The sequence below is a fragment of the Apodemus sylvaticus genome, chromosome 11 (genome assembly GCF_947179515.1).
Source record: "Apodemus sylvaticus chromosome 11, mApoSyl1.1, whole genome shotgun sequence".
Classification (NCBI taxonomy): Eukaryota; Metazoa; Chordata; class Mammalia; order Rodentia; family Muridae; genus Apodemus; species Apodemus sylvaticus.
Genome location: NC_067482.1, coordinates 57,824,620 through 57,849,731, shown reverse-complemented (window position 1 = coordinate 57,849,731; position 25,112 = coordinate 57,824,620). Strand labels below are relative to the sequence as shown.

Here is a 25,112-nt window from a genome sequence, read left to right as displayed (position 1 = left end):
AATACAACTTTTTTTTTAATCTCAAAGAAAATAAAAGCAGGGGTGTGGCATAGGCAGGGAACAAGGCTCTGGAAGCCCTTAGTACTTTGATAGAGAGGAAGTGGACAGTGAGAGACTGGGGACACAAAGTGATGCTCATCTGCGTGAGGAATTGTCACAGGAAGAAAGGGGTCTCAGTAGATGGGTGTCAGACTCACTGTCGTCTGTGGTTCCTGTCCCAGGGCCTCCAGGTAAGTAGGCTTTGGATTTGCTCCAGATGGCAGGTCTAGGGTAAGAGAGTCAAACTGCAAGAGTCTTCCTTTCTGGAAAAAGAAGTTTGTGTTTGTTTTCATGCATACAAGAAAAATAAGGGGAAAAGAAATGATATCTCTTTGAGATCATTTTGTTACATTCCCTCTCAGGATCACTTGCTGGTGATACATTTCGTAAGGTACCTCAGCACTAGGAGCAAGGTTGAAATAAGTAACTCGTCAAGATCGTTTTCATTAAGATCCCATCCACTGGGCTGCAGAGATGGCTCTGCTCTTACAGGAGGACCTGGGCTCAGTTCCCAGCACCCACATAGCTGTTCACAACCATCTGTATCTCCAGTTCCAAGCCAAGGGGCCCAACTGGCTTCTACCTGCTCAGGCGCCGGTCACACACGTGTTGCATATGCATATGTGCAGTCAAACACTCATGCACAGGAAATAGCAACATTTTTAAAGGAACCTATGAATCTCTGATGTGTAAGAAATATCATTTGACTGATGATAATGGTTACTAGTGCCTGTATTATTCAGATAAATATAAATGCCCACTATATACTGATCCCTGTCCAGAGTCACCAAAATTAGAGTTCCTCATTTAATTCTTAATTATTTTCAAGGGACAAACAAGGATTGTTTGGAATGAGCATCTCAGTTGTATATACATGATTAAAATACTTTGCTTATTTTTATTAGGTAACATTATGTCCAAACAGTCCTTTTTGTAATATTTTTGTTCGCAAAGACTTTTTTAAAAAAAGTAAAATAACATTTTTATTTCTGTCTGAATTAAAGTTGATTGTGTTTTGAAGTTTCATAATAATGTACAAAGACAGTTGAAGTACCTTCCAAATTAAAATGGAAGTGGCTTTTGGTTTGTCTTTGCATTCTAAATGATTCATTATTAATTCATCAGCAGGAGATTATTGAGTGCTTATTATGTTCTGGAAACTGCAAGTCCTTAGGACACATGAGTAAAAGAAATCCTTGTCTGCTCAGAGCTGACAAAACAAATCAGGAGATATGCTCAAATAAAGCAAAGATTAGCAGCAGCTGGGCAAAAGGGAGTAGAGGCCCTGGGGACACCGCCTTTTCTTAGAGTGAAACAGGAACCCCTTAGGCTGTTTGGTACAAAGGAGGGATAGGATTGTGAATTGGCTTAGTGTCATTTAGGAAGGAGTTGGTAGGGCTGATTTCATTATAGGAGCAGAGGTTATAAGAGTTTGTGTTTTGGATACTTAATGGCTGGTTTCGACATTAGGTGTGGAGATTGAGAGGGTGAGATCTTTGCTGAATCCAAGGGTTTTGATCCAAGCAACTGGAAGATACAGCATCATCAACACCTGGGATAGGGCAGAGTGGCTGTGTTTGGGGGAGGAGGTAGAGACAGGGAATTAAGTTCTGAGGGTAGTAAGCCTCGAGCTGGCCTTCAGCAGTCCAGAAAAGAGGTTGGGTACAGTGGAGGGAGTTGAGGGTGGGAGCTGGGAGTGCTGAGTGCTGATCCAGGAGAGCAGGCGCTAGACCTGGGTGAGACATGGCTAGGTCAGTATATGGGGAGGAGTGTGGGAGAGGGGCTGAGGAGAATAGAGGGCAACTTGATGTAAGTCTGCACGCGTAACTCCAGTGCTGCTGAGGCAGAGACAGCAGATCCCCGGGCCTCACTGGCTAGTCAGCCTAGGCTAATTGGCAGACCCCAGTTCCCAACAAGAGACCCCTGTCCATTCTCCTAAAAAAGTTGGGGCTGGGGAGGTGGTTCAGGCCAGGGAAGTAAAGCGGCTTCCTGCCGTGCCTGGCCACCAGAGTCTGATCCCCAGGACCCCATGCGGTGGAAACTGAAGACTCCTAAAGTTGTCCTCTGGCTTCCATGATGAGAATGGCACATGTACAAACAATAAATAAGTAAACGAATGACTAAATACATGTTTAAGGGGAGGGAGTTGTGTAGCTCTAGTCTTGGGGAATCTAATGCTCTATTGTAGTGTCCTAGGGTAGCAGCCGTACATATTTGTAAGCAAAATATACAAACACACACACACACACACACACACACACACACACATGGGGAGGGGGGATTTTTTTAAAAGATGACTCCTGAGGACCCTATTCTGAAAAACACCCCAGCATTGACCTTTGACCTCCATGTGTGTACACATGCCAAGGAACACACAGGCACTTAAAGTCAGCTAAGAGGTTCATAGCTGACTATCTGATGTTTGATTTCTGTTTCTGTACCATACTGTCCTGAAGCTGCTCACACAGTCCATTGCAAGAGCATCCCCACAGCTGGTCTAATACAGTAATTGCTGTTATTTCAGAAACAAATACATTCTTGGAAGATCCAGAATTTGCTGATATTGTATTGAAAGCAGAGCAAGCAATAGAAATTGGCGTTTTCCCAGAAAGAATCTCCCAAGGGTCAAGTGGAAGTTACTTTGTAAAGGATTCTAAAAGGGTGAGAACTTCACATATATTACACAAATTTTTGGAAGACACTCCTTTAAATGTGAAATGTCTGAGTTTCTGAAATTACTTTCCTATTATATCTGTTTGTCCCCTCTTTCCAAAATAAAGGTCAGTGGTTACTGTTGTTAATATAGAAGTGGAGCTGGTAGTGTCCAGTTGTAGCTTTTTGTTCTCATATTTTGTTTAGTTTCAAGCATTTACCTTATACCCCATTCACGTGAGGATTTGCATGTTCATAGTCCCTCCTTTATAGCCCTGCTGCCATGTTAACTAAGTACGATCGATGCACGTTAGAACTTTCTAAACCAGTCTCATGTCACTTCCCAATGCCTGATTTAGTTTTTAAGGTATTGTTCAATGCCCCGGGAAGATTTTCCTGGTGATATGCCAAGGAAAGCAGGCATGGTGAGGCTTGAAGGCATTGGAGTGCAGAGACTTAAAGTGAACTCTGACTCGAGTAGAAAAGAGAAGTCGATGCGTACTTTCTCCCCTGAGTCCAGAGGTTTGCAGGAATGGTGCTGTCCTTTCTAAAAGCTTGCTGTGTGGTAATAACCCACAGTCCTTTCTTCATGAAGGAGAAAGTTTATCATTTCAACCCTCCTTCCAGTAATTGAAGTTATATTTTACAAGTGATTTTTTAAAGCATAATCCTATTTGTTAAGAAACAAACAAAACTAGGTAGCAAATACACTTTTGTTTGTCTTGTAGGGGAGCAGGAAGTTTGGTGACAGGATCTTGTGTTTCCGGGACATGTGAACACCCTCTGCCTGCCTTATGAGTGCTGGCCTTACGGTGTATGCATCTTGCCTGGTTTTACGTGATTCTAGGGATAGAACCCAAGGCTTCATGCATGCTAGCTTAGCCCTCTGCCAGCTGGGTTCTCCCTAACCCAGTCCCCCACCCCATTTCTTACTGTAGAAACTGTCATTATTTCAAGTTTCATTGATGATGATGACATCAACAATGGCACGGTGATTGGTTTTGAGACAGTTCTCCTCTGTAGTTCATGCTCACTTAGAGCTCAGTCTGCAGCAGCAGAATGTCTCAGCCTCTCAAATGCCGGGGCTCCCAGATGTGGAGCCACAAACCTTGCTTCCAGGCTTGACTTCTTAAATTGTTTTTTTTAAGTTAATTTTTTTTTTTTTGGTATTTATTACATTATAAAGAAATGATGTTTAAATTATGTTTTTATTTCTTGTCTAAGATATTTGAGCCATGTATTTAATGAATAGATTTTATTAGATTGGTACTAACAATTGTAGAAACGTTTGGACACCCATCAACATTTTTTTTCCTTCTTTATTTTTTTCTCTTACAACAAGAGTTTTGTTACATGTCTCAGACTAGCCCAGAACTCACTATCCTCTTGCCTTTAGCTAACCCCTAAGTTCTTGGATTACAGGTTTGTGCCACCATCCATGGCCAAAGTTTTTCTTGCTGGGAGAGAGTTAAGATGGGTTCATGAAAACCATAATCTGGAAAAACCTTAGGTGAGAGCTGATAACAGCGTAGATGTTCATTTTTTGCTATTTGTTAGCATTTTTTTTAAAGAATTACTTGAGCACATACTATGTATCAGGAACTGTTCTGAGTATTGGAGATAAGCTGTAATGGACTTGTCTTTTTTTCTTTTTTTTTTTTTTTTTAGGATATTTAGCACAACAGGGACAGGAGATAGTGAGTGAATAATTGGATCTTTAGTAGATCATAAGAAATACACAGCGCTGCTTGCTTTCATCAAGTGTAGTCTGAGGCAGGAGGGATTCTTCAGCTTGTGAGTTTGAAATTAGCCTGGACGACCTAGCCATAAAGAGAAGGGGGCAGGCGGAGTCGGGGAGGAGAGAATCTAATGTTACTTTGTAAGAGCAATAACACGGAACACATGAAATTAATATGGTTAAATGGCATGAAGCCTTGCCTTGCTTTCTCAGGTTTGTCCACGCAAAATTTGAAAACCACTAATACGTGGAATTGTTGATCTTAAATGCAATTAATTCTTATAATGTGATTGGCATCAGTCATCTTAGTACTTGGGAGTTATATGTAAATCTTGTTTATTGCTACGCACGTTGTAGATTACTATCCATCTGCCCTCTAAAGACTAACAGGATTTCTGCTTTTTCCCTCCATAGAATATTATTGGCGTGTTTAAACCCAAATCAGAAGAGCCTTACGGCCAGCTGAACCCCAAGTGGACCAAGTACTTCCATAAGGTTTGCTGCCCCTGCTGTTTTGGCCGAGGCTGCCTGCTTCCTAACCAGGGGTACCTTTCCGAAGCAGGTGCCTACCTGGTGGATCTCAAGCTTCAGCTGGGCGTTGTGCCTAAAACAAAGGTAGAAAGGGGAGCTCGCTTTACAGCCTGAGTACCTGTACTTAGCTCACGTACTTGTGGGCCGATGAGGACCCCAGCGATAGAGCCTAGGGTAGAATCCCTTTGTCGTAACTCAGGGGTCGAGCGGCACTCGGGTGTAGCTCCATACAGTAGTGAACGAAATATATTTGGTTCCTGGGAGGTTGGTCACAAGATGCTACCAGAAAGAAGAGAGAACCAGCATTCAGAAAGCAGAAAAGGATCAGCAGAGGCTCTAGAGATCCCCTTGACCCTGCTCATGTGAGCTTACTAATGTAGCCATAGTGTTGCCCTTGTCTTCTTTGGGGCCTTTATATAATTTTATTTGATGCCTTCTCAAAAATGTTTGTTCTTAGTTCTATATTTCAAAGCTGTTACTTTTTTCCACTGGGAACTTTAGACTGCGTTTTATGCCTTTTTTGAAAGAAATATGTCATTTAAAGTTCTCGCGCCTTTGTGGGTTAGGAGCTTTGTTACAGGGTTAGACCCTGCTCATTTACAGTTTCAGAGTGAACTTGATGGTCAGTGTGAATAAAAACACTGTGATCCAAACTCTAACCATTTTTCTAGGTGGTTTGGCTTGTCAGTGAGACTTTTAACTACAGTGCAATTGACCGTGCAAAATCAAGAGGAAAAAAGTATGCCTTAGAGAAAGTGCCAAAAGTAGGTCGAAAGTTCCATCGGGTTGGCCTTCCTCCTAAGGTAAGTCACTCTAACCAGATTTGCTTTCAGAGCAGGTGGACACGTATTTCCTAAGCTCGTGGAGTGAGGCATGTGGGTGGACATCGGACATCGTGATGGAGGCTGTGAAAAATAATACAAAAGAAAAGGATAAGCTGGGCGGTGGTGGCATACGCCTGTGATCCCAGCACTCTAGGAGGCAGAGGCAGGCGGATTTCTGAGTTCAAGGCCAGCCTGGTCTACATAGTGAGCTCCAGGACAGCCAGGGCTATACAGAGAAATTCTGTCTCGACAAAACCAAATCCAAAAAACCAAAAAACCAAAAAAAAAAAAAAAAAAAAAAAGAAAAAGAAAAGGATAAACTGAAGCCATTTGCATCAAGCAGTTGGCACATAGCAAATGCTCAGTAAATGGTATTTCTGTGCATTTCCTACCAGCCAGATTTATTACTTATTTACCATTTTCAACTAAACTAAGGGTCTTTTGGAACCTAGCTAAGCAAGGATGCAGAGAGCTAATGAAAGGGGCATTCTAAATAAATCTTTAGTATTTATTTTTAATATATTTGGCTTAAAAGTTCATTGTTTCCATGCAAGTGTCTAAAGATTTTAAGTAAAAATTGATAGTTAACTTATTTATCTATTTAATTACATTCCAGACAGTCATTTTTTAATATTTTTGCCATTTTTTAAAAATAAGTGTGACTAAAGGGGAACCTTTAGGACGTTAGCATTTCTAACAAGCATGTAGTTAAGGCGGAGGGTGAGCAGGCTTCTTCACAGCACAGCAACTCCTTGCGTTTGTGAGGCAGGAGAGTTGCTCGTTAGTGTACATCATCTGCAGATGAAATTTGTATTCTGACATCAACTTATTTAGCATTAAACTTGTAATTTTAATAATAAAAAATGCATCTTCAAATGGGCACATCTTCAAGGAAAAGACTCCTTTAAAAGCCATTAGAAAGGTCACAATCAGTTGATTAAATCTTTAAAATGTGTAACACATTTATCTTTTATCTGCCTAGAGGATCCATTGTATTTTAACGTTTTTTACTTGTTGTTATGAAAAGAATACAGAAACATCACTTCAGTGAGAAAACTATACTATCATGAAATAACCAAGACAGTGTACAGTTTGGTCTCTCAGTTACAGTCACATTGATGCCTGTTTTAGGCAGTAACCTTCTGAAGGGTGTCACCTTCAGGCCGCCTTTATTCTCTTTAATTTCCTAAAATAGCTCCCTAAAAGTCTTGGGTTGAGCCTTCTTTAGTTGCTGTGTGTTTTAGCTAATATGTTCAGTGATAAATGCAGCTTATCTAGATTAGTGTCAGCTGCTATTTTTCTTGCTGTGCTTATGTGATATTTTGCGATGCTATTGCTAAGAAACTTAAAAAGCAATGCCTTTGTGCTTGTGCTTTTCCTTTCTAACTGTAGTTTTTGAAAATATAGGTTGGTTCCTTCCAGCTGTTTGTGAAAGATTACAAGGAGGCTGAATATTGGCTTAGGAGGTTTGAAGCGGAGCCTCTGCCCGAGAACATTAGAAAACAGTTTCAGTCACAGTTTGAAAGATTAGTGATTCTGGATTACATCATCAGAAACACAGGTACGGACTTCTCTCCCCTGCTCCATCTCTTCAGCTGTAAACCAGTTTCACATTGCTAAAATCAAAACCGTAAATGTTGGTTCAAGAGAGTCCCAAGGCCCAGTCCTCTTTGGTCTTGGAAACAGCAGTGACCTTCCTGGGCAGATTGTCCTGTGCTGAGGGCCGGATTCATACTGAGACACAGGGAACACTTTCTGTCCCCTCAAGTGGAGTTGCCTAAAAGCAGGACAACACTGGAGACTAGAAATGCCATCTACATTTATGAAAAGATTCTTATTTTGATATTGCATAACTATTATGTCGTTTGTGAAACATTCAACTTTTTGTTTGTGCTGTGCTATGAGGGAACCATGATGTAGATATGTCAAAACTCTACTTCCCAAGACACTCAGGTCAGTAATTCATGAGAACTTACTCAATAAGTATCTTAGCTACCACCCAAGTGGGCCCAGGCCACTCCTCCGAGGCCTCCTGGTGATCCTTAACTGCACAGTTTGGGAACTGCTTTGCTTTTCATCTTTTACATTAGCTTCTCAAAACATCGTGTAATTTTCTCAATTTGACTTTCTTAATTAAATGGTCTTAAGTTAATATTAACACTGGTCCAGAGTACTCAATTGTTGACATTGGGTGAGACTGCTTTGAATGTGCCTACCAGCCAGGGTGAGCGTGCTTTCTTACTCACGTGGGAAGACATTGTTTGATTGAATTAACCTTGATCTCACCATTGCCTGTACCTTACAGGGTGGTTCTCAGGGTCAGAGCAGTTAATATAGGTAAAACACTTAGAACAATAATCTGGCACAAAGAAACGTTTAGTAAATATCAGCCTACATTGACAGTGTTTTTGAAGTTGTGGAAAATCATAACCCTTCTGTTCTTAGTTAGGGTTTTTGTTCTGTTTTGTTTTTTGTTTTTTGGATTTGGTTTTGTTGAGACAGGGTTTCTCCGTATAGCCCTGGCTGTCCTGGAACTCACTCTGTAGACCAGGCTGGCCTCAAACTCAGAAATCCGCCTGCCCCTGCCTCCCAGAGTGCTGGAATTACAGGCATGCGCTGCCGCCATCACCACCCAGCTTAGTTAGGATTTTTATTGATGCAATACCATGACCAAAAACCAAGTTGGGGTGGAAAAGGCTTATTTGGTTTATACTTCCATATTGCTGTTTATCGTCAAAGGAAGTCGTCTAGTGAAGCAGGAACCTGGAGGCAGGAGCTGTTACAGAGGCAGTAGAGGGTGCTGTTCACAGGCTTGCTCTCCCGTGGCTTGTTCAGCCTGCTTTCTTACAGAGAGCCCAGGACTGTCAGCCCAGGGATACACTACCCACAGTGGGTTGGGCCTGCCTCCCAATAATCACTAAGAAAATGCCACCATTTATGTAGGTGGTTTCTCAACTGAGTTTCCCTCCTTTCAGATAACTCAAGTCTGTGTGTCAAATGGACATAAGAGTAGTCAGCATATCTATGGGGACTCTGCTACAGAAAACCAAGGAAAATCTCAAAAACTGGAGGATTAGATTTCTCCCCTTAATATGAAGTCACACTCTCTAAGTATCAACTAACAGACTTTTATTTCTTTTGAAAGACAGGGGAAATGATAATTGGCTAGTCAAATATGACGAGATGAAATATGCAAAGAAAATGGAAAGCGAGGTAAGGGAAATATTTAGCGCATAGAAGTATGTGTTCAGTTTATGTAACAGATTCCCTGAAATTGTTCTTTACCTTGTTGCTGCTGGTGATGGGGGTTTATTTGTGTTGTTTGGTTTTATTTATTTTTAACTCAGGGCCTCACATCACCCCAGCTGGCCTCAGACTTGCTCTGTAGCTATAGTTGACCTGGAACTCCTCTTCTGTCTCCCAGGTGTGGATTACAGGGTCCACCGCACACACAGCTGGGTTCTTGGTTTCGTAGCCCTTTTCTCTGTACTTGTCTTCCTTCTAGTATTTTGTTCACACTGCATTTCATATGTGTGTTGTGAGGTAGAGGATTGTGTACAGCTATATATGAAGGACAGAGGTGACCTTGGGATGTCATTCCTCAGAAGTCATCCACCTTGCTTTGAGACAGGATATCTCATTAGAGCTTGCCCATAAACTGCGCTGGCTGCCTATTGAGTTCCTGGGGCCTGTCTCAGCCTCCTTCACACTGGATTACAGGTGTGCACTGCCATCCCTGGCTTTATCATGGGGTCTGAATATAAAACTTGGGGTCTTGGACTAGTGCTGCAAGCATTTTACCAACAGAGCCATATCGCCAGCTCTATGCTATATTCCCAGAACAAAGAGCACCCCTCCCTCTTTCCTCTCCTTCCTACCTCAGTCATATGACCAAAGTAGAATATTCACTCAGTACTTTTGTCAAGCTTTGGGCATTTTTAGAAATACCACCTTTACCATCCTTTTATGCAATAAAGGCTTCTGGTATCTAGGGACATGTGAGTATTTACTCATTCCATTTCTTCTGAGTATTTCCATTCTGTGTTAGGTAATAATGACATTTATGCTAAAATGGAATATGTGTTTTACTTGTGAATTGTGTCCTCTGAACTTTTAAAAAAGTACTTATATCAAACTGGTTTAAACTTACATAATAGATTGTATAGCTGTTCCACCCCATCAGAATTACAGATTTCAAATTCATTGCTATCAACTTCAGGTACCGGTCTGTTACTTTTCTACTGCTGTAAGAGACACAATGTCTAAAACAACTTATAGAAAGAAAGGGTTTATTGGAGGCTCCAGAGGATTAGAGTCCATGACCATCATGGCAGGGACCGTGACATCAGGTTGGCAGGCATGACACTGGAACAGGAGCTAGGAGCTCAGATCTTAGTCAACAATACAGGGCAGAGAGTGCTAACTGGGAATGGGAACTTTTAAAACCCAGCCCCAGTGACACACCTGCTCCAACAAGGCCTCACCTAATGTTTCCAAACAGTTCTACCAACTGGGGACCAGGTATTCAAACTCATGAGCCTATGGGGGCCATTCTCATTCATAAGTTCAAATTTAGGATATTTACATAATATACACTTTTAGGACAGTTTTTAAGTTTAAAAGAATATATACACTGTAGACTATTTAAAATGACTTCTTCAATATTTGATCTCTGCTCTCAAGTTACCACTTAAGCTGTTGCGTCACTCTGCAGTGTTTGTACTGTTAAGTATTTAGACAGGAAGTATGCATGGTGCTTAGCAATATCAAAAGACAAACTTTAGCCATAAAGTAACTTAAAAGCATGCTCAGCCAAAGACACTGTGATGGGGGCGGGCCAGAGAGATGCTCAGTGGTTAAGATCACAGGCTTTTCCAAACAGCCACATGCTGCCTCACGGCCCTCTCTGTAACTCCAGGCCCAGGAAGTGGGTCGTCCTCTTCTGGTCCTTGTGTGTGCTGTGCATACATGGAGGCAAAACACCCAGATACATAAAATTAAAAAAAATTTTTTTAAAGAAAAACTAAGAGTAGACAAATAGCCAGCATTTAAGCAATGGTCTGTACTGTAGACTCTAATTGTTGAAATGTATGAAAATTTATTCTGAATTGGAGTCTAAACAAATGCTTAAATTGCTTCTTGTATGATTTTGTATTCTTTCTGGAAACCTAATTTTAATTTTATAGATTTTCAAGAGAGCATGCACTTGAACCTCAATTAAGTATTGTGAGTAAGTTGATCATTTTCAAATATTTTTATAGAATCTGTTATCAATAGATCATTTTTCTCCCCTTTAGGAATCAAACTGGATTGATGATAAACAACTGCTTATTAAAATAGCTGCAATTGATAATGGGCTAGCATTTCCCTTCAAACATCCTGATGAGTGGAGAGCATGTAAGTATTTAGAGTTCTCCCAGGCAGAAGTACAGAACTGACCAAATGGAGACAGCAAAAGAAACTAGTTAAGGGTCGCTCATTAGGGCTCTGTTCTGCCCCTGGGCCTTGAAGATACAAGTAACTTGCGTCTTGCTATTGTTGAATACTTTTTTTGATGACCTTATTTGTTTTGGATCTTGGAAATAAGTTTGGTAACTCTAATTTCTAAGGTACTAACATAGGAATGATCGATCTGTCACATTGTAAGGTACTAACATAGGAATGATCGATCTGTCATGTTGTCTTGGTAGAGTTGTATGCTGATGTTTTGAGCTTCATTCCTTGAGCAAGATTCAGGCCTCTGTGCCAGGTCTGTGATGGTTTAGTTACCCTTCCTGTCTCTCCTGCTGCAGGATGATTGGTTTTTTATACATTTGGAGCCAGTTTTGGAACTTTTGTTTTGTTTTTCAAGACAGGGTTTCTCTGTGTAGCCCTGACTATCCTGGAACTCCTTCTGTAGTCCTGACTGCCACAAACTCAGATATCCATCTGCCTCTGTACTCCCTCTACCCAAGTGCTTGGATTAAAGGCATGGGTGACCAGTGCCTGACTAGGATATTTTTGTTGTATTTTAAATTGTCTGTGTCTTGAATTTCTCCTCTTCCTCCTCCTCCTTCCCTTCCTCCTCTTCTTTCTTATCAAGGTTTCCCTGTGTAACCCTGGCTGGCCTGGAATCTACTGTGTAGGCAAGGCTGGCCTTGAACTCAGAGATCCATTTGCCTCTGCCTCCGGAGTGCTGGGATTAAGGTGGGTGCCACCATACCCAGCCATTCTTAGTGTTTTCACAGCATCCTTTAGTACTGCTCTCAGTGGACTGCAGTATGATCTATGAATATGATCTATGTGAATATTTTTTCACATTGTTAGTAGACTTTTGTGATTGTAAATATAATCAATATAAAGGACTGTTTTTGAAATAATATGGGCATAAAGTTCCCTATATTTGTTAATTAAAACTTGTTAGTTATTAGTCCTAGAATGCCCTCAACTTCTCTTTAACTTAATTTGTTAGTTTTTGAGAGGCCATAACTGATTTTTTTTAATGAATTTCTCTGTCCTTTGACTTTGTGTTTCATATACAAAAAACTTAGTGTTTAATATTTCCATGTTCATTTGTATAAATTGGAGTACACTTTATTGTTCTCAGTGTTTTTGCATTTTTTCTGCTGTAATGTTGCTACATCACCTTTTATTTTATTAGCATTTGCTAGTTGTTATTCTACACTTTTGATTTTTTTTATTGGATATTTTATTTATTTACATTTCAAATGTTATCTCCTTTCCCAGTTTCTCCTCTGGAAACCCCCATTCCTTCCTCCCTCCCCCTGCTTCTATGAGGGTGCTCACCCACCGACTCCCACCTCTGCACCCTATATTCCCCTACACTGGGGCATGGAGCCTTCCCAGGACCAAGGGCCTCTCTTCCCATTCATGTCCGACAAGGCCATCCTCTGCTTCTTCTGCGGCTGGAGCCATGGGTCCCTCCATGTGTATTCCTTGGTTAGTGGTTTAGTCCCTGGGCACTTTGGTTGGTTGATATTGTTGTTCTTCCTATGGGGTTGCAAACCCTTACAGGTCCTTTCTCTAACTCCTCCATTGGGGATTCAGTCCAATGGTTGGCTGCGAGCATCTGCCTCTGTATTTGCCAGGCTCTGAAAGAGCCTCTCAGGAGACCATATCAGGGTCCTATACTTTTGTTTCTAACTTCCATTGTTTTAGGTAAATGCCATAATGCATCGGATGATTTCTTTTAACCGAGTCTATGCCTTTTATTAGGTAGCTTAAAGTGTCAGTGATTTTGGAGTTAGCTATTTTTTTTTTTTTTTTAGTCTACTTTTCTTTTCCTGCATTTTGTGGAACTTACGTGAAATGTCTGTTTGAATTTTATTTTCCCACTGATCATTGGAAACCTATATGCAAATTGCTTTTTTAAAGTGGTAGCTTTGTAAATTTCCCATAAAACATCTGGGAAGTTTTCCCCAACATGCAATTGAGGAACAAGAGTCTGGAGCTTACAGAAGAATTAGTATTAATGGTGTAGGGATGATTTAGCTGTCATCTTTATTGTGAAAGCCACGGCTTTATTTACTGTCATCCAGGGCCATCATGGAGAACAAACATCATTGCCTAATACCATGCCAGGACCATAAATACTCAATAAAAGTCTGCCGAGTGCCCAGTAAATGAAGGGAAAGGGGCACTAATAGAATCTTGGGAACTGTAGCATTAACAGAAGGCAGAGAACGCCCGCTGAGGTGGGGAGTGCCTTCCTTACAAGACAGACAGAGAGCTAAGAGAGGGCACAGTGCACGAACTTCATAACGGATGAGACACGCGAGGTATCCTGAGGCTAAGCCGCCTGGCTGCACTGGGCTGTGAGGGCCTGGACGTGCTGGAGGTGGTTGGTCAGAGTGGAAGTTGAAGGTCAGGGATTGGGAGCAGAAAGAGATAAGGAATAAGGGCCTTTTAAATGAAATTGTTGCCAGGCCTTGGTGGTGCACACCTTTAATCCAGAGGCAGGTGGATTTCTGAGTTCCAGGCCAGCCTGGTCTACAGAGTGAGTTCCAGGACAGTCAGGGCTACACAGAGAAACCCTGTCTCGAAAAAAAAAAAAAACAAAACAAAAAAACAAAAAAAGAAAGAAAGAAATTGTTAAGAGAATAGAGAGGAAAAATAGCTTAGAGGAACGTGAGCCATAGATGTAAAACACAGAGTTTAAGTCTCACACCAGGCAACAAGGTGAAGAGAAGGGAGGACCGGGAAGGGCAGTTGACTTTTCTCATTGCTGTGACCAGATGCCTTACTGAAGCAATGTAAGGGAGAAGGAATCTATTCTGTCTCACAGTTAAGGGAACACCGTCTGTCTGTAATAGGGAATGGATAGTGGAGGAGACATTACAAGCACGAGGCGGGCCTGTGCCTACATGGTGGTGCTCCTACAGTCCAGTATCTGAGAGGCAGACTCTGAGTTGAGGGCCAGCCTGGTCTGCACATCATGTTCCAGCATAGGTAGAGCTGTGTAAGACACTGCTGTGGGGAAGGGGCAGAAGCATGGGACGGATACTCCACATTTTAACCATTTAATTTAACCGTAGTTCCCTAGCTCTGTGCTGCAGCCCCCAGCCGCTGCTTAAGCCCCGTGTCCGGGTTTCCCAAACATCATCACACACCAGACGTGCAAACCCGGGCCTTGTGAGGGGCATTTTACATTCCTTCAGTTGGTGATTCTGGAGTCTACCTATGTCTCTTCCCTTTCTAGAGGACTCCACTGATCTACTAATCTTCCTAGTCTAATTGCTGAACTACTTCCTAGTTGTAGGCTAGGAAATGATTTTCTTTAATCCTTTAAAGCCGTTTATCTACTTCCTAATTACTTAAAGTTTTGGAACTTCCTCTGTGTGCAAGTTCCTCAAATCCTGTGGAAGGCAGGGGACCTCTTCCTTGGGAGTTGACCTGGGTGTGTGAACGATTACAGTTCCCACCACTTTTTAACCCGAAATGTGATGTGCTCTGATAGGGTTTTTTGAATAGGGCTGTTGGAATCAAATCCTACCTCTTTATTGTGTAAAGCTCAGAAACAGAACAAGTTTCCCGTGCCTTGGCATCCTGACTGGTCGTTCAAGCCTGCAGTCTGGATAGCTTGTGTTGTAAAGGGCGAGGGTATTCTAAGAGTTCCTTCTTCCTTTATGGGGAGACGCTGGGAGGTAAGGAAAGACCTGGGTAAGTGTGGTCTCAGCAAGCTGGCGCTCACTGCTCACTGACGTGCATTTTAACACTAGATCCATTTCACTGGGCTTGGCTTCCTCAAGCAAAAGTTCCCTTTTCTGAAGAAACTCGAAACTTGATCCTGCCCTATATTTCGGACATGAACTTCGTACAAGACTTGTGTGAAGATCTTTATGAACTTTTTAAGGTAAACGCGTTTTATTTGAAGTGTTTGAGCTTCACAGGTATACATTTATTGTCTTTTTGTTTTTATTTCTGGGGTGCTGAGGATTGAACTGTCTTTGGTAAGCTGTACAAGGATTTGGCCTCTGCGCTTATCCTCAGCTCCCGTTTGTTTCGAATGACCATTAGGACCGTAGAGCAGGCTGCCGTGGGGAGGAGCCAGAGCTGGGCCACTCATGCAGTGCCCAAGTCTTCCTCAGCTTGGGGACTAGAAGTCTGATGTCAGGCTCAGAGTATGGTCAGCTTCTGGGAGGCTTTCTTCCAGCCTGTGTTCCAGTGCCTTCTCATTCATTACGTCCATCTGTGCTATACGAGAGAACAGGCTGGCTCTAGGGCTGTTGCTTCTAAGGAAATTAGCCCCATTCCTGGGAGGTGCACCTTCATGACTTGAATGCGACTCAGAACCTCATGCCCAGACTTTGTAGCATCACACTGGAGACACATAAGCCTTTTTCCCATAATAAACACCAGGCTCTCTTATTTATCTCTAACTCTAAACATGTAACATCCCTGCAACACTATTTTTATCATCTAACTATTGGTGAAATTAATGTTGAAAAAATCAAGTTCATTGCCCAAATTTGAAATGTAAATAAAGATCTGTCTTATATCAGCATTTAAAAAGTAGTATTTATCTTTTTAGTATATGGGTGTTTATCTGCATGGGAATCTGTGTCCTGGGGGGCTATTATGAGGGGGGGTGGCACAGAGACTGGAAGAGGCCAGAGGTTGTGAATATCCATGGTGGTGCTAGGATTCAAACTGCCAGCGCTGCCCGTGTTCTTAACCACTGGGTCATTCTCTCCAGCCCTAACTGGATTTCCGTTTAGTACCAATAGCTCACTCTTGGCTGCAGATGGGCATGTGTATGTATTGTTGTTGGGAGGAAAAGCTAGGCAATAGTTTTCCATATGTTAATTTTTAGTTTTGATTGTCAAAAAAAATTCAGTCTTTAAAAATAGGCTACATTAAACCTCATTTGCTTACTTGTGCAAATAGCATAGCCTGGCACAATAGAGAGGAATTAGCAAATTTTACTTGTTTTTTTTTTTTTTTTAAAAACGATTTATTTATTTTATGTATATGAGCACACTGTAGCTGTACAGATGGTTGTGAGCCATCATGTGGTTGCTGGAAATTGAACTCAGGAACTCTGCTTGCTCTAGCCCAAAGATTTATTTATTTATTATATGTAAGTACACTATAACTATCTTCGTGCATACCAGAAGAATGCGTCAGATCTCATTACAGGTGGTTGTTGAGCCACCATGTGGTTGCTGGGACTTGAACTCAGGACCTTTGGACGAGCAGTCAGTGCTCTTAACCACTGAACCATTTCTCCAATCCCAACAGTTTTGATTTTATAATACATGCATTTGTAAAGTTATATTTACTGAGTAATAAGACCTTTTTTTCAAGTTTTTTTTTTTTTTTTTTTTTTTTACAGAATTTCTCTTTAAATTGTAATGTATGTTTTGTGACTTGATAGGATTTAAGTCTTACAAAAAGCCTAAACTCATTGACTCATACTAAATTCTTTCTGGAAAAGTAGGGGGTATAAGCAAATAAAATTCCTCTTGTTGTTCTGGGCCTTTCCAAAACTACATCAGGTTAAAGCAGCCTTTTCTCAAGCTTTCACTGGGGAAGCTTTCTTATGGTCTTATTTACTACAGGGGAGGGTTTGTTTTAAAGTTTGGTATTTGATTTAAAGGTGTTGGGAACCATATTGACCTCTTCCTCGCTTTCTCTAACAGACTGACAAAGGATTTGACAGAGCTGCTTTCGAAAGCCAGATGTCTGTGATGAGAGGCCAGGTAGGTCACCGTTTGAGACTGCTGAGAAGAAGGTCTCCTTGAGACAGTTACCAACTTACCCTCCGGTGACGTGGTGGTCCCTATTGCTACCTGTCGTGCTGCACCAAATAGTTAGGCGATGATGCCAAGGTTGGTGTAAGGAGGACTGCGTCTGCCCTGCTGGTAAATTAGCTCTGTCCCTGTGTGTGCTGTTTCCCTGTGTGTGCTGTTTCCCTGTGTGTGCTGTTTGTTTAGCCAGTTGCTTGCTCAGCACAGTTGCCTTCAGCCCCTTTAAGTACTCCACGTGGACTCGACTTGCACAGTGCGTGTAGACAAGCACTCTTCCTCAGTCCCTATTTTGCTGAGTATTTCCTGTGTGCTCCTGTGTTTTTCTCCCTCAGACACACTTGCGTGAGCATTTCCATACCAAATGCTTGTGCCAGTGGGTAATTTTCCATCTGGAACACACACAGCTTTTCTAGAGCAGTCACATCCACGAGGCTGAGTGCTCACAGTGAGAACCACGGGATCTCAGCCCAGTCTTCTCCTCCCTCGGCACGAGGGCCTGAGATAAAGGCCCCAGGTCTGATGATGGGCCTGAAGCTCTCGCTCACTCACAAGCAACACGTCTGCGTCAGCTGATTTCCAGAAGGAAGATTTGAGATGAAAACTAGTTTTAGTGACTCCAAACTAAAGTCCTCATCCTAAAGGCATATATTTAATATAATAGAGCTATTTGACACAGTGTTGTGTCAAAGATGACTCTGTTTCGCACTGCCTATTGTATTATAAATGATGGAATAATGGTAAATAATTCATCAGATTTTTACAGATGTAGCTGGTAAGAGAGCTAGGGTGCAGAGGCCCTTAAGAGCTAGGGCATGGATCCCTGGGGAAGAGATCACAGAAGTCTTAGCGTTAGAGAAGAGGTGTGATAGAATAGACATAACTGAAGGGGGGTGCTTACCCCAAGCTGCTTCTGCGTTCTCTCTGAAACTGTGTGAGGGGTTTTTTGGTTTTGGTTTTGGTTTTTTTTTCAAGATTTATTTATTTATGTAAGTACACTGTTGCTGTCTTCAGACACACCAGAAGAGGGCATCAGATCTCATTACAGATGGTTGTGAGCTACCATGTGGTTCCTGGGATTTGAACTCAGTGCCTCCAGAAGAGCAGTCAGTGCTCTTACCCGCTGAGCCATCTCTCCAGCCCCCTGTGGGAGGTTCTATGTTTATGTGTGTGTTGTGTGAGGGACAGTTAGGACTTAGTCTCAGCTCCAGGATCCCTAATGGTCGAGGCTGAGAGGTGTCCTTCACAGGTGAGCCAGGGCCAGAGTGTCAGTAGAAGCGGGAGGGGACCAGTGGTTATACTTAGAGGGCAGAGGACTACCCTCCCCGGATGGGCTGGAACTGCACATACAGGGGAGAAAATTTAGGAATTAAGGCCTGATTTGACTTTTTTCTTGAAATAAATTAACTTGGCATGTGAGTGGGGTTCATCTTCTAGACTTCTGTCCCTGAGTGTATAGAACACTCTGTTCTTATCCTCTGGAGACTCTAGAGTTCTCAAGCACACACCTGAAACCAAGCACTGGAGACAAATAACCTATGATGAAATTTGATCAGCAGTGACAGTAAGAAAATGAAATAATTATAACAATATACTGAAACTTACAAATTGCCTGTTGTTTAGATTTTCCTTTCAAAAAATTTAAACTGAGGTTGACTGTGATAGGTAACTGAAGCCCATAGATAGGAGGGTGTATTTATTTTAGGAGTGTCATTTTAAATTAAAATTGTTATAAACAATCTTGTAAGTTTCATTTATGGATTGACATTCATACATGAGGAATTAAACAACAACAACAACAATAATAATAATAATAATAAACTCAATCTACTTGCCTGAGAAGGTGATGACATTGAGTTCTGAAGTTAGTTAAGATAGTTGGTATCTGCCATCCTGAATTCATTTATTCATAGCTCTCATTCATGAAGGAGTTAACTATTAGAAAAATCGGTGCAGTAGAGCTGCACCTTACTGTGTACATTCCTGACTCCAGTACTCTAGACAGAGGCAGAAGGATTCTCGGTTCAGGATCAGTACGGACCACTCACAGGATCATGTGGGGTTGGGGAGAGAGAGGTAGAGGGAGGAGGAGAGAGAGAGAAAGGTAGAGGTAGGTACAGGACAGGTCAAGATCTGAAAAAAAATAACAAAATGGTAGTGTTTGATCACATAATTTGACTTGATATCCTGATTTTATTTCTTTTTTTGATTATGTTTATGATTTGTGTGCATGTATATGTGTTGATACGTGTATATAGGCACATGTGTGTGCATGCGTGCAGAAGCCTGCGACAGACATCAGGTCTCTTCCAGGGTCACATTCCTCCTTACATGCTGATATTGAGGCAGCTCCCCTCCTCGCCCCCGGAGCCTGCTCTCTTCCTAGCCCGGCTAGCCAGCTTGCTTTGGGGCTCTGTCTCGCTTTGCTTTAGTGTGAAGGTGGGCTATGCACCGACCATGCCTATGCAGGTTCTGGGAACCCAGGCTCTGACCAGGCCTCATGCTTGTGTGGCAGGTGTGTTAGCCAGTGGACTCAGTCAGACTCAGTTTTCTCCCTTTAATTTGATTTTTGAGCTTTCTGATAGCTAAGAAGCATGGTGTATTTGGACCATGAACCTGGTTGTGTAGCTCTCTAATTTTAGCTTTAAAAAAAAAAACTGTCCAAAAAATGAATTAGTCGTTCTTTTAAACTACTTTTCCACTAGAAAATGGTGCTCACCAATAACAACAAAGTAGTTGTGGTGTCTTGTAACTCGTTGTGTGGACCAGATTGTCCTCCGCCTACGGTATCCACAGCCTCTGCCTCCAGGAACTTTGGCAAAGTGGTGGGCACAGCACAAATCACATGACAAAACTAGCAGTAGGGGCCAGGCATGGTGGAGGGGCCAGGCATGATGGGAGGAGCCGGGTGTGGTGGGAGGAGCTGGGTGTGGTGGGAGGAGCTGGGTGTGGTGAGAGGAGCTGGGTGTGGTAGGAGGGGCTGGGTGTGGTAGGAGGGGCTGGGTGTGGTGGCACACTTCTTTATTTCTGCAGAAGCAGTCATCCATCTCCATGAGTTTGAGGCCAGCCTGGCTGGCTACATAACAAGTTCCACGACAGCCGGGATACCTAGTGAGACCATGTCTCAATGGAAAAGGGGGCTCTTGGTGTCAAGCCTCATATTCAGGTTAAATCTTCTGGTCCCCACATGGTAGAAGGAGAGAACTGACTTCTGCAGGTGGTCCTCTGACCTCTAGTACATTCCTGAAGTAGTGCACACATGATAAACTAAACTTTCTAAAGTCAGTATGTTGACTACTATGAAGTTAATCCGAAGTAGCATATTTGTGGTTTTATATTTGCATTGCAGTAATTCTGTTAGCTGAACTATGAAGATCTGTGAAGAAACCAATCATTGCAGCTAGCTGCCTTTACCATTACTGAGACCTTACCAGGCATGGTATCAGTGCAGAAGTCTAGTTTTTCTTCTTGCCTATCGCATTTGTCCCATTCTTTAAAAATGCAACTCCCAGGATGGTAAGATGGCTCGGGGCGTAAGGGTGCTTGCTGTCACACCTGATGGTGCGGCCCAGGTTCAGTTCTTGGAACCTGTGTAGTGGGGAGAACCAACTCACTCAAGTTGTCTTCTGGTTTCCATATGTGTGCCATGGTACACACACACACACACACGCACACGCACGCGCACACGCACACACACAAAATGAATGTTTCTAAAATAATTCTCTTGACGTACGCAATTAAGTTTGCATACCAGATGTGCAGTGAGAGGAGCAGGCGGCCTGTCAGTGGTGGTGTCTGAAGGTGGAGGGCGCCATTTGCGGAGGTGGCTGGTGTATGCCACACTGCTTTGCAGCCCTTTGCTCACATGGCCTTTGTTCTCGGTGTGAGTTCTTCTAGGGTGTACATGGCGTTCCCTCCCGATCAGTCCCTGTCCCAACACGGGGGAGGGGGTTGCTCTGTACAGGCTTCTCTAGGCATAAATACAAGACTGTCGGTGTCTTCTGAATTCCCAGGGAATACTGATAGTCAAGCAAGGATTGAATTCTTTCTGCTGCTATATAATGATCTGAAAATTGAAATCATGTTATTTTCATTTTCTTGTACCTTTCTGTCTTCTAGGTTCTCTGTAACAATTTTATAGAGTCCAGCAATATCATGCATTACTTAAAATGGTATATTTGGATTAACATGCTTGGGAAAGATGTTTGTTTGTTTGTTTGTTTGTTTGTTTTTCTCAAGATTGGATTTCTCTGTGTAGCCCTGGCTGTCCTGGAACTCACTCTGTAACCAGGCTGGCCTCAAACTCAAAGATCCACCTGCCTCTGCCTCCCTAGTGTTGGGATTAAGATAGCAGTGCACACCAATTGGAATAGAAATTTTAAAAATCCAAGTTAATTAGAAGAAACTAGTTAGAACTCTTTTCTGTAGTCATGGTGGTTCACATTTTTAGGTGCACAGTATGAACACCTAAAATAAACTTAAATTATGTAAGTTGTTACATAATATCCTAGAATCTTTTAAAGACATTATAAAATATAATCTAACTACAATTGCTAGTAATGACTTATTTTCCTGATATATTAAATAGCTGAAATAGTTGAATCTTGAGATACATCTGGTTTATGCTATTCAAAGTACTATCAAATGTGCTTACATATGTCTTCCTGTTGAAGATTACTGTTTATCACTTTTTCATAAGAACCAGAGAAATGCATAGTATGTATATATCAGATGTTTTTTAGATACAAGAAGGGGAGGTAATGACATGCCTAAAATACAAAATAAAGAACATTTTCTACTATGCAATCAAAAGGAAGATGAATTATTACAGTTATATCTGTGGTACAGACACAGCACTCTGGAGGTAGGAACAGGTGGATGTCTGACCTGGAGCCAGCCTGGTCTACATAGCTAAGATCCTGGACAGCCAGGGCTACATAGAAAGGACTAAAAATATTATAGCAGGCACAGCAATGAAGACCTTTAATTCTAACATTCAGAGGCAGGACATCTATCCATAGGAAGGAGAATCTATCCGTGTTTGAAGCCAGCTTCATCTACATAGCAAGTTCTAGGTCAGTCAGGCCTATGGAATGAGACACTGACTCATTGTCTGCCTCCCCAAATAGATGAACAAAGAGGCAAATTAGCTATCAGCTATGAATTGAGGTTCATAGACATACCTGCATGCCCCAGAGTAGAAATTCTAAGATGTTTTGACTGAGCACAGATTATATGTATAGATTATATACATACATACATACACAGTAATAAACCAGTAAAAGTGTGTGTGTCCATATATGGACATCATATATGTCCATATATATTTATATATTACTTTTTCTGGTTTTATTTTTCCTATTTGAAAGTAGGGTTTTAAAAACTTTTTTTTAATGGATGATTTTCTGCCTTGTCGCTTCTATTTGGGCCTGTTTCATGTTTTCCCTTCTAAGGCACAGTTTACCCAGTAGTGCTGACTGACCCTTGTCCTCTGCTAAAGGAAGGCAGAAAGTCTGTATAGTTATTTCAGTAGTCATGTCCCAGCACACAGAAGAAAAGGCCTTGGAAACAGTAGGAAGGCAATTACTTCATTTGTTGAGTTGTAAGGCAAGCTTTTAAAACAGTATTTAAGTTCTCTGTCGATGGATTGTATACAGCCTTTTGATTTCTTTAGTCTTTGATTTCACTGCTGCTAGACATCAGCACATTCTGCAGTAGTTTGAAATTCCAGTTGGTAAAAGCTATTTCATTCTAATCCTGTGCATCCATGCGTATTTAAGTGTATATAGATATGGTCCATATTTATAGCACTTATTCCACATTGATGAGAGTCTCTGTGTTTCCACAGATCTTAAACCTCACTCAGGCACTGAGAGATGGAAAGAGTCCTATGCAGCTGGCACAGATGCCGTGTGTGGTCGTGGAGTGCAGCAAAGGTGGTGGCCAGGGCCGCGTGGTTCACCTGGGCAGCTCCTTCACCCAGACGGTCCACTGCAGGAAGCCATTCTTTTCCTCCTGGTAGCAGATATAAGGGAACAGCTGTGTGGTGTTACTGTGCTGATAAAATATTACAGTGATGTAAATCTGCTGCTGAGAGCACCAGTCGCCAAAACCTCAAATAATTCAAGTCTTTAAATATATAGAAAATAATACTATATTTTGAATGTAATCAAAAGTTTACGATTTTTTGTCCAAATATTAAATTTCTATTTCAGGGAAGATGTACTATATCTGCTACATTGTATTTTTATAGAAAAATTGTATTTTATGTTATTACTTTAAAAAGTAATTTCATGGTTTACACATATTAGCATGACTGTAGTTCTATAGAATTCCAGCTAGAATTCCTGTACTGACTTTGAATACAGGAACATTTTATATACTTTTTAAACATGAGAAGAATCTTCTTACATTCATTCCAAAAGACTTTTGAGGATGGCCAAGCCAAAAACTGCTCTTGTAGACTCTCAGCAGAGTAGCCAGTGGGCAGAGCAGACGTGAGGGTAAAGCAACCTTCCCTTCATTTTAAAAGCTGCTATTTTAAAACTGGAATCAAGTGCCCAAAGGTATCCACTGCCGGGACCCTGAAAGTTAAGTTTCAGGGGCAGACTTAGTTAGGCTAAGTGGCAGACAACCATATTACTTTTTGAACTTTGGCGTATTTGTTGATGAATTCTGTTTTAGTGAAGGGGGAAAATCTAAAGATATCTCCCCTTCTTATTTTTAAAACAGGAAATAACTGAGAATTGAATGGAATAATATGAAATGAAGGTAGATCTCCAGTATATTAAAATTGCAACATTGTCCAGAAATTCTTGGATTTTTTTTCTCATATGGGATCAAATAATTGAAAACTAGTACTTCAGAACAGGAATTCTAATCAGTTCAGAACTGCAGTTAGTGTGAAACACTGCTTCAAAGTAAACCATCCCTGAGGTGTAGGCTGCAGTCGGGGACACAGAGCTCAGGCACACTGGGGCAGCTGCAGGGGGGTGGGAGGGGCTCGCCCTTCACTTGTAAGTTGCTGACTTAGGATTTTTTTAATGAGCGATTTTTCTACGAAAAGGTGGTTATATCCAGGTGGTTAAATTAAGGCGTGGGCAGACACAGTCTCTCTGACATCTTTACCTTATGTCCTTGGTGGACTTAAGGAATGAGCACACCCGGCCCCAGGAGTCGGTGGAAACCTGCGTCCTCCTACCTCTTCAGACCTCCCATTAGCTGGGGTGTGGGATAATGGGAACCTGACTGGAATATCAAACTATACCACCACCTGTCTGCAAATACTAGTCATTGATCTGTGCCTTTGTGTCTTCTGCAAGAGAGGGCATAGTTGCCTCTGCTGTGGTACCGTTTTCACAAACGATTTTCCTTTCAATGTTTTGAAAATTGCTATATTAATTTTTATAACAGAGAACCTAGTAAATTGCTACTGTTTTATAGTCTAAAGTTGAAATAGTTCAAGACTATTTTTAAATGTCTGACCATGTTAAAATAGTTGGGGTATTTAAAAATTATAAGTGGAAGTACTTAGGCTGTACTTTGTAAACATTCATGAACTTAATTCTTATTTAAATATTGTGGGGGTTTTTTAATGAGCATATTTATATTGTCAAATATGATAAGCAAAAGGAATAAAAATCATTGTCTTGAGGCTACGTTGTTCCCGTGTTATATGTTGGACTGCTTCTAGCTATGCTATAAACAAGAGGTAACTCGGGGTGAAAGAGCTTGCTCTGACTTACCTGTAAGGCATGGGCACCAGAAAGGGAGGCAGTTGGTCACACCACACACTCAGGAAGGAAGCAGAGACTGGGCAGGAAGAGGGCTGAGTTAAAAAATAAAATTAAATTAAATTTTAAAAAAAGGAAAAAACCTCTAGGCCTGTCTTTGTGATCTTCCTCAAGACCCATCCCTAATTGGGAACAAAGTATTGAAATACACATAGCTTCCAGGCGTGGTGGCGCACGCCTGTAATCCCAGCACTCTGGGAGGCAGAGGCAGGCGGATTTCTGAATTCGAGACCAGTCTGGTCTACAGAGTGAGTTCCAGGACAGCCAGGGCTACACAGAGAGCCCTGTG

The 25,112-nt window shown here is 41.7% G+C and overlaps 1 protein-coding gene across 2 annotated transcripts in view; it reads left to right on the top strand.

Moving 5' to 3' along the window:
- Pi4k2b (phosphatidylinositol 4-kinase type 2 beta) overlaps positions 1-24,686 on the top strand; it is a 30,443-nt gene extending 5,757 nt beyond the window's left edge. Inside the window, exons 2-11 of one of the 2 annotated variants that reach the window (XM_052198407.1) lie at positions 2,564-2,700; positions 4,844-5,044; positions 5,632-5,763; positions 7,192-7,345; positions 8,930-8,997; positions 11,082-11,181; positions 15,003-15,136; positions 16,926-16,985; positions 21,150-21,202; positions 22,879-22,977. In XM_052198407.1, coding sequence (XP_052054367.1) covers positions 2,564-2,700; positions 4,844-5,044; positions 5,632-5,763; positions 7,192-7,345; positions 8,930-8,997; positions 11,082-11,181; positions 15,003-15,136; positions 16,926-16,985; positions 21,150-21,202; position 22,879 — 1,040 coding nt within the window. In that variant the 3' untranslated portion in view covers positions 22,880-22,977. Of the gene's footprint in view, positions 1-2,563; positions 2,701-4,843; positions 5,045-5,631; positions 5,764-7,191; positions 7,346-8,929; positions 8,998-11,081; positions 11,182-15,002; positions 15,137-16,925; positions 16,986-21,149; positions 21,203-22,878 lie in introns of both variants that reach the window. The other variant, XM_052198406.1, reaches the window with a different exon arrangement.
- The last annotated feature ends 426 nt before the right edge of the window (positions 24,687-25,112 follow it).